General features: G+C 28.7%; 1 protein-coding gene, 1 long non-coding RNA gene and 1 pseudogene across 2 annotated transcripts in view; 1 reads left to right on the top strand and 2 right to left on the bottom strand.

Annotated features, from left to right (window-relative positions):
• Positions 1-9,583, bottom strand: part of LOC102597634 (putative late blight resistance protein homolog R1C-3) — a 24,023-nt pseudogene extending 14,440 nt beyond the window's left edge.
• Positions 1-13,941, top strand: part of LOC107059101 (uncharacterized) — a 26,501-nt gene extending 12,560 nt beyond the window's left edge. Inside the window, exon 2 of the long non-coding RNA XR_001472497.1 lies at positions 13,767-13,941. This is a non-coding gene — a long non-coding RNA (uncharacterized lncRNA). The remainder of the gene's footprint in view (positions 1-13,766) is intronic.
• Positions 7,679-11,810, bottom strand: LOC107059100 (uncharacterized). Its single transcript, XM_015305519.1, has 2 exons — positions 11,633-11,810; positions 7,679-8,279 (listed from the first exon to the last, which is right to left on the bottom strand). The coding sequence occupies exons 1-2, from the start codon at positions 11,687-11,689 to the stop codon at positions 7,878-7,880; spliced, it is 459 nt and encodes a 152-aa protein (XP_015161005.1). The 5' UTR covers positions 11,690-11,810; the 3' UTR covers positions 7,679-7,877.
• Positions 13,942-15,515: the final 1,574 nt, after the last annotated feature.

The raw sequence follows: 15,515 nt of genomic DNA on the forward strand, positions 1-15,515 counted from the left end.
TATTTATAGCATTTAATTTGAATTAATAGTTTGCTATTATATACAATTTTCCCTAATAATTAATTATGTGAATGAAAAAATAATTAAATATTATATGCAACATACCCCACCATCTAAGTTACACAAAGCAACAAAAACATTAATTATGTGAATGAAAAAAATAATTAAATTTTGTATGACATACCAATGATTTGTTATCTTCCTCTTTTGTTTGCCCTTCATTTTCTTTTCCTCTTTCCATTCTCACTAATCAAGCTAAAGTAGTTTTTAAAAAAAATTCCTTCCTTTCAACTTCTCAAGAGAAACAATTTACATCAAACTAAGAATGAGGAAAATCAAAGGTGTAATTAGAATCTTTTCTTTTCCAGTTGAGAGTTGTAAAGGTGTTAAAGTAAGCCCACTAATAATGCCTCACTAGGTGGGGTTCCTATTTGGTCCTTTGCCTTTTAAGAATATAATTTTGAGAAAAGGCTCAAAAATATCCTTGCCATCAATTTTCATCACATATATAACATCACAGTATATCCATCTTTAATTTTCATTCATATAACGATAAAAAATAATTATAATAAAATAAGAAATATTTTATTTTTATTTTTTATTTTTTAAAATTGAAGTAGGATAAACATTCACTAATTTTAAAAAATACTATTAGAAAAAATATGTGTTAAAAAAAAGGGAAAATTGTACATAATGGCAAACTATTAATTCAAATTAAATGATATAATCACACTTTGATTTAATTGTGTCCTGTAGCAAATTGTTTGCCAGCGCCTCTCTCCCTCAAACTCTCGCTCGCCACTCTCCTCTCTCGCTCACTCTCTCTGTGCTCGCCTCTCTCGCTTTATACACAAAAGTGTATAAATTGCGTTTCTGTTTGTATAAAGCGAGAGAAAATTGTATATACACATGCAAATACATATATATTCGTCCTATACACTTATAATTATACAATAAAAATATTCCCCTGCCCAGTTTTATGCTTGTATAATGTATAATTTATGTTTGTCAACGATTTATACAAACGAGAGACTAACAACAATCTATACAAATGGCCTGCCAGCGAAATTATACAATTCTGAAGAGGAGCCAACGAATTATACAATTGCTTCTTTTTGTATATATGTATAGCGAATTATACATATATATGTTTGCTATGGAGCGCAATTATGCAAACTTTGCTATAGCATACAAATATGATTTTTTTGTTTGCTATATGCGAAAGTTTATTTGGAAGGTCATTTTTTACCCATTAAATAACAATAAGGGCATTTATGGACGAAAGTAATGAGGCAAAGGCATTTTTGGACCAAATAATAAACGGATGACATTTTTGTTCATTTCACATAATTTAAGGGTGTTTCACTTATGTAACTTGTTTCTCCTGCTTTCATTAAAAAAGTCATTTCCTTATTTTTATAAATTAAAAACTCATTTTTCTAAAGAAAAAAATTGACCAATCAATTTTTTTAAAAATATATATATTTCAAAAAAATTGTGTATGAGAAGTGCTTGGAGGAATTGAGAATTGGAGTATTATTGGTACTAGAAAGAGAAATAATTAGACATTGAGAATTGGACAATATAAAAAGACAATTCACAAGACTACTTTAGACTAAAGTCTTTTTTTTTTTTTTATATTTTCCTTTTAGTCTCATGGTCAAAAGTTACACATTATCATCTTATATTGTTTAATCAAGGGAAAAAGACATAAGATATCCCTATTATATTGTTTACTTGATCAGTGCGTGTGTATAACTTAAATCCTTTTTTTCTTCTTCTTGTCATGCATGCTTTATTTGTGTGCTTTATATTAAGCATCATAACCTATGGATCAATGGAAACTATGGGGTACTCAATGTATGAACAAAATTTAATGTTACAAATAACATTAAATCTCCCTACCGGGAAAATTAGTTCGAAAATCGCGATATATACGACACTCATTAATCCAATAACAAAGTATGCTCTTGTTGTTTCTCCAATTGCAACGGCTATTGAAAATAAATTACCTTTACGAAAGAGTAAATTTATTGTGAGCTACTTCATCAGAACATTTTTGGTCATTAGCACGGTCATTGTGGCGTTAACCGTTCCATATTTTGGATATGTCATGACATTTACGGGCGCGCTTTTGGGCATTATCGTGTCAATATTGTTACCATGCCTATGTTATCTCAAGATCAAGTAACTTTCATATTTGGAAGTTATGTTTATTGGGATGATTTTGGTTTCTGGTTCTTCAGTTGCCATATCTGGAAGTTACACTTCGTTGAAAAACATTATCAGTCATGTCTAGAGGTCACAAATGAACGGTTTGGACATAATTTGGATGAGTCAGAATGGACTGAATCAATGGGTCATTGCTCAATCCTGTCCTAAGTTTATTTAGACTATAATGAACTGAGTCAAGATGGGCTAAATAATGATTTGTAGCCCAAACCACTCAACTTGACCCCACTTTTTTTTTTTTTTTTTTTTGTGAAATATCAATAAATTCTTTAAAATAGCCTACTGCATAAGCTAAATGTTTGTCTTGTACTTAACTTAAACATAGTGACAACAACATACCTAGTGTAATCCCACAAATGGGGTTTAGGGAGGTGGTGTGTACACAGAGATGTTGTTTCAAATAAAACATACTAGTAAGCAACAGCCGCATAATGATATGATGATCTATTAATTACTAGGCTATTCATCAACACAGGAGGGATCTAAGATTACAAGTTTCAAAATTAAAGTCTTTCAACTTTTTTCTTAAATTTCATACTCATACAGATAGTGCCACGTAAAATGAAACATATAAAAGTACTCAAAGAGCAGTTGTTGACACCCAATTTCGATCCTCCCCGATAATAATTAATTTCCGAGCTTCTTACTTTTCAAACGATTTAAAGTAATTAATTATAGAAATTTCGAAAAAAAAATATAATAGAATAGTTTGCAAGTTATTTCAAATAGTTTGTCACTTGTTATAATTTTTAAATAATAATATGTCTTTTATGTAATTATGTATATAATTAGTGTATTTTATAAATATTAGAAAATTGTCTCAAAAAGATTTTATTTTTACATAATTAGTCGGTTAATTGGTTTAGTTAGTTAATATTTATTATGATTTATCAATTTATAATTAAGTTAATTATTTCATTTCGCTAAGATTAAGAAGCTCATTAATTAATTTATATTAATTCGTCTTATTTAATTTTTTTTAGCCGAATTACCAATTAAACTCAATTTGGTTATATTCTTAAATTCAATTGCTATAATTGTAATCAAATGGGCCAAATTCTCAACTCCAATCCAAACTCTTTCCTTACCTAACCTTTAAACCCACTTAAAATACCATTTTTGGGCCAAATTCAACACCCTTTCCAGCAGCCCAACAACAATTCAGCAATTTCCATACGACAAAATGGCACATCATGACACCCTATAGACTAAATTAACAATAAATAGCCCATTTTTAATTTTTTTTAGCAAGAAAAAGACTTTGTTTTATTTATTTGGCATTGAATTGTTATTTTTCTCTTCTTTTTTAAAAATGTATTTTTGTCCTCCTTATTTTTCTCAAACACACGTTTGATTGCTGCTTTTTTTTTTCTTGAATTTTTTTTTATTGTTTTATTATCCCTATTTTATCTCTTTTTTTTAAAATTATTTTGTTAACAGTTTTAAAATAGAGTTCTTCTCTTTTTTTGTCTCCTTTTTCTCTTTCCAGAATTCTTTTCATACGTATATTTGATTCTCTTCCTAATTTTCAATTCTTCTCCTTAATTCAATCTGTTTATGAAAATCAGATATAACAATATGTTTTTTCATGGATACTTCTAAAAATCATCTTTATATATAATCTTATTCTTGTCCAATTAATTGTGAATTTCATGATTTGTAGAATTGAAGTTTTTTGCGAAAATTTAGGTTATTCAACCTTCTTTTGTTTTCTTTCTAAAATTCTTTTCATATGTATATTTGCTTCTCTTCTAAATTTTCTCTTATTCTCCTTAATTTACTCTGTCTATGCAAATCAGATATAGCTGTATGATTATCTATTGATCCTTCCAATAATTTCTTTTAATCTATAATTATGTAGCATTTCTTGCCCCATTAATTTTGAAATTTCGTGATTTGTGGAACTAAAATTTTTATAACTTTTTTTGGCGAAAATTCAGGTAATAGTTTTTTGAATTTTTTGTTCTCAATTTCATGGGTAAGAAAGATTCTCGTTAGATCTTCGTAAATGTTGATTTTGATGAATACAACCCAATGTATACCAATGAATTCCAATCTCAATTTAAATTAAAGTATACAAATTTATTATGTGAATATAAATCACTGAATACACGATGAATACGAACTAATGTATACATAGTGCAGTTACCGTATACATAAACAAAATCACATGTACAATTAATGAATAAAATTTATATATGTATCATATTAATCTCATTCTTGAATTCATTAACACTGCATAAAGGCAGTGGAAAATGGGCCAAGGGTCCAGAAAATTGAATTTGGGCCAAAAGTCCCAAATTTGGCCTAACTTCCTTCTTTCTTTGTTTTATTTGTTTTCTAACTAACTTTTTTATTTAATTTGGTTAAACTTAATTAATTCCCCAAAAGATGAACATTCTTTATGTTAGTTTATTTTAATATAGTTCATTTTTTTTTATCAACTCTCATGTTTTTATTTAATATTTAGTCAAAACTTTATATTTCATTTTCAATTAATTTAAAACAGTTCATGCTTTAATTAATCAAATCGGTTCTAATTATTTTTAAAATGATTTAAAAAGATAAATTCTAATTAATCTAGTTTCTTTTGTTAAAATTCTATTCGTTTGCATTTTAATTCAATTGTCTCACTTTGGATCCTTTTTCTCTAAAAAAATAAAACGAAATAAAATGTGTCATTTATTTAATTATTTTCCTCAAAGTTAGACAAATATTGCAAATTATTATTTTTATGTTAAAACACTTTTTTTTCTCTCTAAAAAAAATAGTCAAAACATATTTTAGTCAAATCGCTGGTAAACCGCAAGTTAGCGGGCATTTCGAGGGCCTAACACCTTCTCGGAATGTACATTGAACCCGAACCCTTTTTCAATTGATTTTGTCTGTTTAAATCTTTTGAAAACTTTTAGTTTTGCTTGATTTTTACTAAAAAAAAATTAAGTGGCGACTCTTTTATTTTGAAAATTTGATTTTTCTTAAATTATAAGTTTAATCGATTTTTCAAAACTTAGTCATTTTTTCTTTTATTTATATTTTTGAGTAAAACAACAGTTCTTTAATAAAATATCATGTTACTCTGGATGTAATCAAAGCAAGGCAGGAATAAAAAATAACGATAGCAGAATAGCAAGATAAACAAAATAAATAATCATCCAAGACAATACAACAACAACATAACAACATAGTCCCACAAAGTAGGATCTAGAGAGGGTAGAGCATATGCAAACCTTACCCCTACCGCAAAGGTACATAAACTGTTTCTGATAGATCCTCGGCTCAGGAAAAACAATCGGAAGTAATGAAGATACAAGAAACAAGAAACAATGACAAAAATAGCATACAGTAACAGAACAAAAACTACAACACACAATATACTAATTGAGGTATAAAAAACAACAGATAGAGTAACATACCAATGAGTTGCTTGCTAATTTCTCTATTTCTCCTTCATTTTCTTTTCCTATTTCCATGCATGCAATTCTCAAAATCTGAACAATTACTCTGCTAATTAGTCTCTAATTAACACCACAAATGTCTAGAAAAAAATTAATTTGTAAAGAAGAAAGTATTAACATCCAAATATTCTTCAATAATCATACCTTTAAGTTGACAAAATGGGACAAAGCAGTTGAAATAATTACTTCGCCAAAGACAAACTTGAAAGGCCAAAGAAGATTTAAAAAGTTACTCCAGTACTTCCCCGTTCACATTTAATTGTCATATTGCGCTTTTAGAAAGTCAATTTTTTGCATATTAATATGATAAAAAAAATACATCATAAAATATTAGTCAAAGTTGTTTGACTCTAAAAATAGAAATCATAACAATTAAAAGTGGATGGAGAAAATAATTTATATTCCCTTATATAAATTATTATTTCTGAACATGATATCGCATAGCACTTTTTTTATTTTCAAATACTTGACCTTTTAATTTATAAATTACGTAAAAAATATTATAATAAATTAATAATTTAAAAAATATATGGAAAAATTAAATTTTAAAAAAATAACTCATTTAACTCTTGAAATCCGAATACAATCCCAGGGTGGAGGCAGTAGTACACATTATCATCTTAGTCTTTGTAAATTAAATAATTAATTGTCATCTTCAAGTCTCTGTAATCAATTGTGGAAAATATAATATTTTACACTCCACTTGTTTTGAGATTACCTATAAAAAAATTCTTTCTTTTTTTGTGGGTTTGTAAACTTCCCTATCTGATTCCAATTGGATGTTCTTTTTGGGCGTGCTCGGTAGAGAAATAAAATATTATTCTATAAATATTTGTGTATAAGACGTGAGAGTTAAGTGGTGGGTGTGTGGGGCTACGCGGATGAGGGTGATGATGAGGTGTATTGAGAGTAGAAAAAGGGTATAATTTGTTTTTTCTTTCTAAGAAAAAAGTCATTAAGATGTCTCAACTCATCCTCCTGATGCTTATTGCACGACACATAAATTTTAAAAAGTGTCTAGATAATCATTTTGTATTAGTGTGTAAATGACTTTTCATGCAATTATAGGGGTGTCTTGTGTCTTTTTTCCATGATTAAACAAATATAAGATGGTAATTAATGTGTAACTTTTGACCATGAGACTAAAAGAAAATATTAAAAAATGACTAGTCTAAAGTAGTACTGTGAATTGTCTTTTTATATTGTCTAATTATTTCTTCTTTCTAGTAGTACCAGTAATACTCCAATTCTCAATTCCTTTAAGCACTTCTCATACACAATTTTTTTTTGAACTATATCAATTTTTTACAATATGATTGGTCAATTTTTTTATTTATAAAAATAAGAAAAATGACTTTTCTAATAAAAACAAGAGAAACAAGTTTCACAAGTGACATTCTAAAACACTATTTATTTTGAAACAGAGGGAGTAATACACCTCACTGCTCAGACCAAATATATAGGAATCATAAAATTGCATGTTTTGACTTTTAAATGGGCTAGTCTTTAATTTTTGTCTTTTAACAATCAAATTTATACCTAAAAAGATATAAATTTTTTAGCAAGTGAAATCATATCTCGACATAATTTATAAAATATTATGATACGAAAATATAAATTTATCCTCCTCAAAAAAATTTATTCAAAAGTGCAAATGACTAAATAGGAACCCCACTTAGTGAGACATTATTAGTGGGCTTATTTTAATAACTTTACAACTCTCTACTGGAAAAGAAAAGATTCTAATTACACCATTAATTTTCCTTCGTTTTTAGTTTGATGGAAGGAATTTTTTTTTGAACTACTTTGGCTTGATTAGTGAGAATGGAAAGAGGAAAAGAAAATGAAGGACAAACAAATGGGGAAGATAACAAATCATTGGTATGTTGCATATAATAATTAATTATTTTTTTCATTCACATAATTAATTATTAGATAGTACAAGCCCGTGCAAGCACGGGCCCAACTTTGTGCTATCGTAACTTGGAGTGATTATGAGCTGATTCATCCACAATAGTCGAACAGCAGAAGTTTACTACTCTCAGAGCCATAAGTTGAAGATGAGGTAAGACATATTCGATTATTTCATACTCAATGCAACCATTTACTTTCAACCTATAGAAATCTCTTAAATTGCCAAATACATTCTGAAGAAGCTCACATTGAGTAATTGATGGGAAAATAGATTCAGAACAACACTTGAATAGACTTTGGAGATACATGTGGATGGCATCTAAAAAGTTCAACGAAACGATCCTCGGTCATGGTTGTTACACGGCTTGGTTCAACATAGCTATGTGAGCTAATATAACTTTTGAAATTCTCCAAGAGGTGAAAAAACATTCTATCAACCAGCATGTCTACTCCACTTGGATGAAACAGTGACTGAACGAAATCATGAATCTCATTGGATATGCAAGACATTTCGTCATTACAACTTTCCAAAATAAAGAGTAATAAAGACCACAAAATGCGGACACAAACGTCAGCTTCAATGTCAAGAGAAGTTCGAACACGCCCACTAGTTAACCTCTCTATGAAATCTAGAAGATTGTCGATGTCCTCGCGAAGTACAACGCGGGATGACACCTGCCAAAAGACCAAATGTTGTTTCAAATTATGTTAATACATAGATGGTGATAATTTAGATAGAAAAAAGGGAACGACTAATATAGTTGAGGTGTGAAACTCGCCAAAACGTGATAGCTCAGGCATGTTTTGATTGTTGACTCTAATTTTTACAACAAGCAACTGTTACAAGTGCAGAGGACAAAGTGCAGAGGACTTTCCCTTGCTTTTTATGTTCTTCTACAGAACTAATTATTTTTCACTATAATTGAAAAGTTGAAGTCTTTGCCCTTTAAAAAATATATATTTTAAATGTACTATTTTTTTTGTTACTTATAATTATATTTTTTTTATTTGTTTAATTTTATATTGGATGATAAATATATAGGGTAAAATAAGCAAATCATGTATTAGTATTGACATTGCTTAAAGTGCATTAAGCATGTTTTAGTCCTAGAATGCAAATATTCATTTACTTTGAAATTAAAAATGTTTCCCCCTTGTTATTACATAATTTTATTTTATATTGAAAAATTATAGGATTTTTTTTACTTTTATGATACAATAAAACTAAATGAAGCATTTTTCATCTAAAAAAAGACTAAAATATTTTCTCCATGTTGAATTCTTAAGTAGATTACTATTTACTCATGAAAATATGGGTAAAATATAAGTAAACTAGTATTTTACCCAATCTATTTTTACCCATATCAAATATGGACGGGTTGAATTATTAACCCATTTTATGTTGACCCATTTTCAACCCGCCCAAATTTTACCCAACCCGCCCATTTGTCACCCCTATTCTTAAGCCATTCCAAACATGTTGTACTTAGGCCACCAATGCCCGATTCTCATGATCTAATACAAGGTTTGATTATATTCTTGCCCTTACTATCAACCATAGCAGATGATTTAGTACATAGAGTTTAACTTATACCAGAAAGATTAAATCATCGATTCTTATAGGTTATAAAGATTATATTCACCATCTAAGTTACACAAAGCAACAAAAACATTAATTATGTGAATGAAAAAAATAATTAAATATAATAAACAACATACCAATGATTTGTTATCTTCCCCTTTTGTTTGTCCTTCATTTTCTTTTCCTCTTTCCATTCTCACTAATCAAGCCAAAGTAGTTTTTTTTTTTAAAAAAATCCTTCCTTTCAACTTCTCAAGAGAAACAATTTACATCAAACTAAGAATGAAGGAAAATCAAAGGTGTAATTAGAATCTTTTGTTTTCCAGTTGAGAGTTGTAAAGGTGTTAAAGATAAGCCCACTAATAATGTCTCACTAGGTGGGGTTCCTAATTGGTCTTTTGCCTTTTAAGAATATATTTTTCGGAAAAGGGTCAAAAATATTTTTAAACTACGTGAAATGAACAAAAAATCCTTCATTTATAGTTTGGCTCAAAAATGTCCTTGCCATCAATTTTCGTCACCTATATAACATCATAGTATATCCATCTTTAATTTTCATTTATATAACAATAAAAAATAATTATAATAAAATAAGAATTTTTTTTTTTTAAAAAAAAATTGAAGTAGGATAAACATTCACTAATTTTAAAAAATATTATTAGAAAAAATATGTGTTAAGAAGAAAATAAATAATATATTTAGTTGGAAGGGCATTTTTGACCCATTAAATAATAATAAAGGCGTTTATGGACGAAAGTAATGAGGCAAGGGTAATTTTGGACCAAATTATAAACGGATGACATTTTTGTTCATTTCACATTGTTTAAGGGTGTTTCACTTATGAAACTTGTTTCTCCTGCTTTCATTTGAAAAGTCATTTCCTTATTTTTATAAATTAAAAACTCATTTTTCTAAAGAAAAAAATTGACCAATCAATTTTTTTAAAAAAAATATATATATTTCAAAAAATTGTGTATGAGAAGTGCTTGGAGGAATTGAGAATTGGAGTATTATTGGTACTAGAAAGAAGAAATAATTAGACATTGAGAATTGGACAATATAAAAAGACAATTCCCAAGACTACTTTAGACTAAAGTCATATTTTTATATTTTCTTTTTAGTCTCATGGTCAAAAAGTTACACCTGCATTATCATCTTATATCGTTCAATCAAGGGAAAAAGACATAAAATACCCCTATAATTGCATGAAAAGTCATTTACACACCAATAATTATAAACATATTTTACTTGATCAGTGCGTGTTTGTAGCTTAATTTTTTTCTTCTTCTTGTCATACAGGTTTTATTTGTGTGCTTTATATAAAGCACCATAACCTATGGATCAATGGCAACAATGGGGTACTTAATGTATGGACAAAATTTAATGTCACAAATAAAATTAAATCTCCCTATTGGAAAAATTAGTTTGAAAATCGCGATATATACGATACTCGTTAATTCAATAACAAAGTATGCTCTTGTCGTCTCTCCAATTGCAACAACTATTGAAGATAAATTACCTTTACAAAAGAGTAAATTTATCATGAGCTACTTCATTAGAACATTTTTTGTCATCAGCATGGTCATTGTGGCATTAACCGTTCCATTTTTTGGATATGTCATGACATTTACAGGCGCGCTTTTGAACGTTACCGTGTCGATATTTTTACCATGCATATGCTACCTCAAGATCAAGAAGTCTCATATTTGGAAGTTATGTTTATTGGGATGATTTTGGTTTCTGGTTCTTCAATTGCCATATCTGAAACTTACACTTCTTTGGAAAACATAATTAGTCATGTCTAAAGGTGACAAATGAACGGTTTGGACAAAATTTGAATGGGTTAGAATGGACTGAATCAATGGGTCGTTGCTCAATCCTGTCCTAAGTTTATTTGGACTATAATAAGCTAAGTCAAGATGGGCTAAATAATGATTTGTAGCCCAAACCACTCGATCAACTTGACCCCACCATTTTTTTTTTTGGAAATATCAATAAATATTATAAACTAAATATTCCCAAACCAATCAAACATTGTGTGCACAAATTCAATTAGGGAACCAATTTGCATAACTTCTATTTTCTGCTAAGCAAGTTAAATTCAAAGCCTAGTGACTTCACCGTTATAGTGGGTAAAGTTCAGTTACTTTAATGTGATAATCAATAAATTTGTGACTTTACTATCAAGGAACATACAAAAGAAAGGAAGACAAAACAAATACTATAGGAAGCATTACAAAACATTTAAGAAAAAGAAACCGTAAGAACAACAAAATAACGTTATGAAAAGCAAGTACACATACAATATAGAGAACACAAGTACTGATAGCTAGCTAGCACTGTTTAGACTTGATAATGACAAAAATAGCAGATAGTAACAGAACAAAAACTACAACAAAACAATATACTAATCGAGGTACAAGAAACAACAGACAGAGTAACATACCAATGAGTTGCTTGCTAATTTCTCTATTTCTCCTTCATTTTCTTTTCCTATTTCCATGTATGGAATTCTCAAAATCTGATGTAGAACACAACAATTACTCTACTAATTAGTCTCTAATTACCACCACAAATGTTTGAAAATATTAATTTGTAAAGAAGAAAGTATTAACACCCAAATAATCTTCAATAATCATACCTTAAAGTTGACAAAAATGGGACAAAAGCAGTTGAAATAATTACTTGGCCAAAGACAAACTTGAAAGGCCAAAGAAGAGTTAAAAAATTACTCCAGTACTCCCACGTCCACATTTAATTGTCATATTGCGCTTTTAGAAAGTCAATTTTTAATTTGCATATCAATATGATGAAAAAATACATCATAAAATGTTAGTCAAAGTTGTTTGACTCTAAAAAAAGAAACCATAACAATTAAAAGTGGACGAAGGAAATAATTTATATAAATTATTATTTCTGAACATGATATATAGTATCACATAGCACTTTTTTTATTTTCAAATATTTGACCTTTTAATTTATATATTACGTGAAAAATATTATAAATTATAATAAATTAATAATTTAAAAATGGAAAAAGTAGATAATTTTTTTTTAACTCATTTAACTCTCGAAAATCGAATATTATCACAGGATGGAGGCAGTAGTACACATTATCATCTTAGTCTTTGTAAATTAATTGTCATCTTCAAGTCTCTGTAATCAATTGTGGAAAATATAATATTTTACACTCCACTTGTTTTGAGATTATTACTTATTAAAAAAATCTTTTTTTTTTTTGGTTTGTAAACTTCCCTATCTGATTCCAATTGGATGTCTTTTTGGGCGTGCTGCGTGAGAGTTGAGTGGTGGGTGTGGTGGGGCTACGCGAGTGAGGGTGATGATGAGGTGTATTGAGAGTGGAAAGAACACATTAAATGAGTGTCACTTGTATAATTTTTTTTTTTTTTAAAAAAAGTCATTAAGTTGTCCCAACTCATTCTCCTTATGTATTGCAGACATTCGATGCTTATTGCATGACACATAAGTTTTAAAAGGTGTTTAGATGATCATTTTGTAAGTTAATGTCATATTAAAAGCCTATATTAAATACTTAACGTAATAAAGTATTAGTGTGTAAATGACTTTTCATGCAATTATAGGGGTATTTTATGTCCTTTTCCCTTGATTAAACAATATAAGATGATAATGTGTAACTTTTGACCATGAGACTAAAACGAAAATATAAAAAAAAAAGACTTTAGTCTAAAGTAGTCTTGTGAATTGTCTTTTTTATATTGTCCATTTCTCAATGTCTAATTATTTCTTCTTTCTAGCACCAATAATACTCCAATTCTCAATTCCTTTAAGCACTTCTCATACACAATTTTAAAAAAAATGAGTTTTTGATTTATAAAAATAAAGAAAATGACTTTTTTAATAATATCGGAGAAATAAGTTTTTCAAGCGACATTCTAAAACACTACTTATTTTAAAATGGAGGGAGTAACACCTCACTGCTCAAACCAAATAGGAATCATAAAATTGTATGTTTTGACTTTTAAATGGGCTTGTCTTTAACTTTTGTCCTTTAACAATCAAATTTATATCCAACAAGATATAATTTTTTTACCAATTGAAATCATATCCTGACCTAATTTATAAAGTATTATGATACGATAATATAAGCTTATCCAACTAAATAAAGAGAAATGGTCAAAATTGCCCTTAAACTATATAAAATAAATAAAAATGCCTTCCGTTTAAGATTTGGTCCAAAAATGCCCTTGCCGTCAATACTTCCGTCCATAAATGCCCTTATTGTTATTAAATAGATCAACCAATGCCCATTTTCAAAATAAATATATTATTGATTTTTCTTTTTTAACACATTTCTTTTTTCTAATAATATTTTTTTAAAATTAGCAAATATTTATCCTACTTCAATTCAGAAAAAAATAAAAATAAAAATATTTCTTGTTTTATTATAATTATTTTTTATCGTTATATAAATAAAAATTAATAATGAATATACTATGATCTTTATTGTCCGTTAAAAGGGTACATGAAGTTATTCTATTTTAATTGATAACATGAGATTAAACAAGGCGATAGTACCATGCATGATCCCTCCACCAAAGGTTTGAAAATGACGGAGGGAGAGCTTTTGCCTTCGTCTGAATGATTAAGTACTTCAAATGAACGAGCATACCGATTTCATTCAGCAAAGAATCTGTCAATGTTATACCGATTTCCTTTCTAGATTTTATATAACAAAAGTCATGCACAAGATCATGAATTTTGCAAATAGAATTATCAAAAGGTATTAAAATTAATTCATCCACTACTTCTTCTGCACTTTTCATCTCAATCTGCTCCACAAGTCCTTGAACAATCAACAAATCTTTCAACTCAGACATCCATATATCTTCGTCCTTTGGATAACTTGCAAGGCAAACCAAACACGGCTTTACATGATCTGACAAATGGTCATAACAAATCCCACTTTTGGAAGGTAAAGCATTTCCTACCAAAGGTGACTTCATAACTCAAGACTTGAACTCGAGACCTTTCATCTATCTTTTTATAATAGAAAAACAACATAACCTTAAATTTCCATAGATGTTTAGTATTTCAAACTCATATCGCTTTCAACAGAATCACTTCCATGGATAACATTCCTGCACAATTACAAACATTTGATAGGGTAAACATACTAGATTTACTTGGTCATCTCAAATAGCATCAATAGTACATAAGAGGGAAACACCTTTTTTTCCAAGATAAGATGCAAATTGAAGAACCTAAAATGGAACTTTATGTTTTTCTAGATAGATTATAGAACAGTTGCAGATATCAAATCGAACTATTTCTTGGCAACTTGGACAACTTATAACGATGTTTGTCCCACATATCACTAGGAAGATCGGGATAAAAGAAAATGTGAACTTGACACAAATGATATTTTGTGATGCAGTATTCAGCTTCAAGTTCTCTTAGAATTTCTGTTCCTGTTAAGGAAAAGATCTACGTTTTCAATGAACAATAATAACAGTATAATCCCACAAGTGAAGTCTGGGAAGGGTAGAGTATACGGAGATCTTACCCTTACCTTGATAGGTAGAGAGGCAATTTTCGATAGATCCTTAGCTCAAGGAAAGCAAAAACATAACATTTATGAAGACATAAGCAGAGTAACAACAACATGATAGTAAGAAAATAGAGGCATAAGAGGACGAGTAGTAACAGAAAACTAAGAATGAGATATACAGAAATAGTATCAGTGAAATCATGAAGATTTTAAGCTTGCTTTGTACATGATATGATATAAAGTATGCCATGTAGTTTGAAATCATGAAGATTTTAAAATTTCAAACAAAATTTTAACTTCCAATCATTTGATTTCACATCATTTGTCCAAAATTATCCTAACTCTCTTCATAGTTAACCTCGTGATGATCAATATGGATGATGGTGAGATAGTTGAGATTATCAGACTCATGTATGGTTTGTACTTGTAGGAATAAAAACAATTTTGTTGGGAGAGTCATTTTCGAAATATATCATACAAAATTGTCGAAATTCAAATTTAATTGGACTCCAATATGAATACTGAATATCAAAAGAGGAATTAAAAAAAAAAGGACTCGTACATGAGAAAATAGCCAAAGTTGGAGTTATATCAATTCACTTTGTATCAGTATATCAATTTGTTCTAATATAAAGTGAACATACATAACAAATATAAAGCGAATTGATTAACTGTATCGCAAGTTTTTAAAGTAAAACTATTACTACATTTGATAATTAGCCAAATTATCGTTGTGATTGATAATTAAGACAAAAAGTACCATTATTTTCGAAATTTTGTCTAATTTTATTTTCAAGTT

The sequence above is a fragment of the Solanum tuberosum genome, unplaced genomic scaffold (genome assembly GCF_000226075.1).
Source record: "Solanum tuberosum cultivar DM 1-3 516 R44 unplaced genomic scaffold, SolTub_3.0 scf00827, whole genome shotgun sequence".
Taxonomy (NCBI): Eukaryota; Viridiplantae; Streptophyta; class Magnoliopsida; order Solanales; family Solanaceae; genus Solanum; species Solanum tuberosum.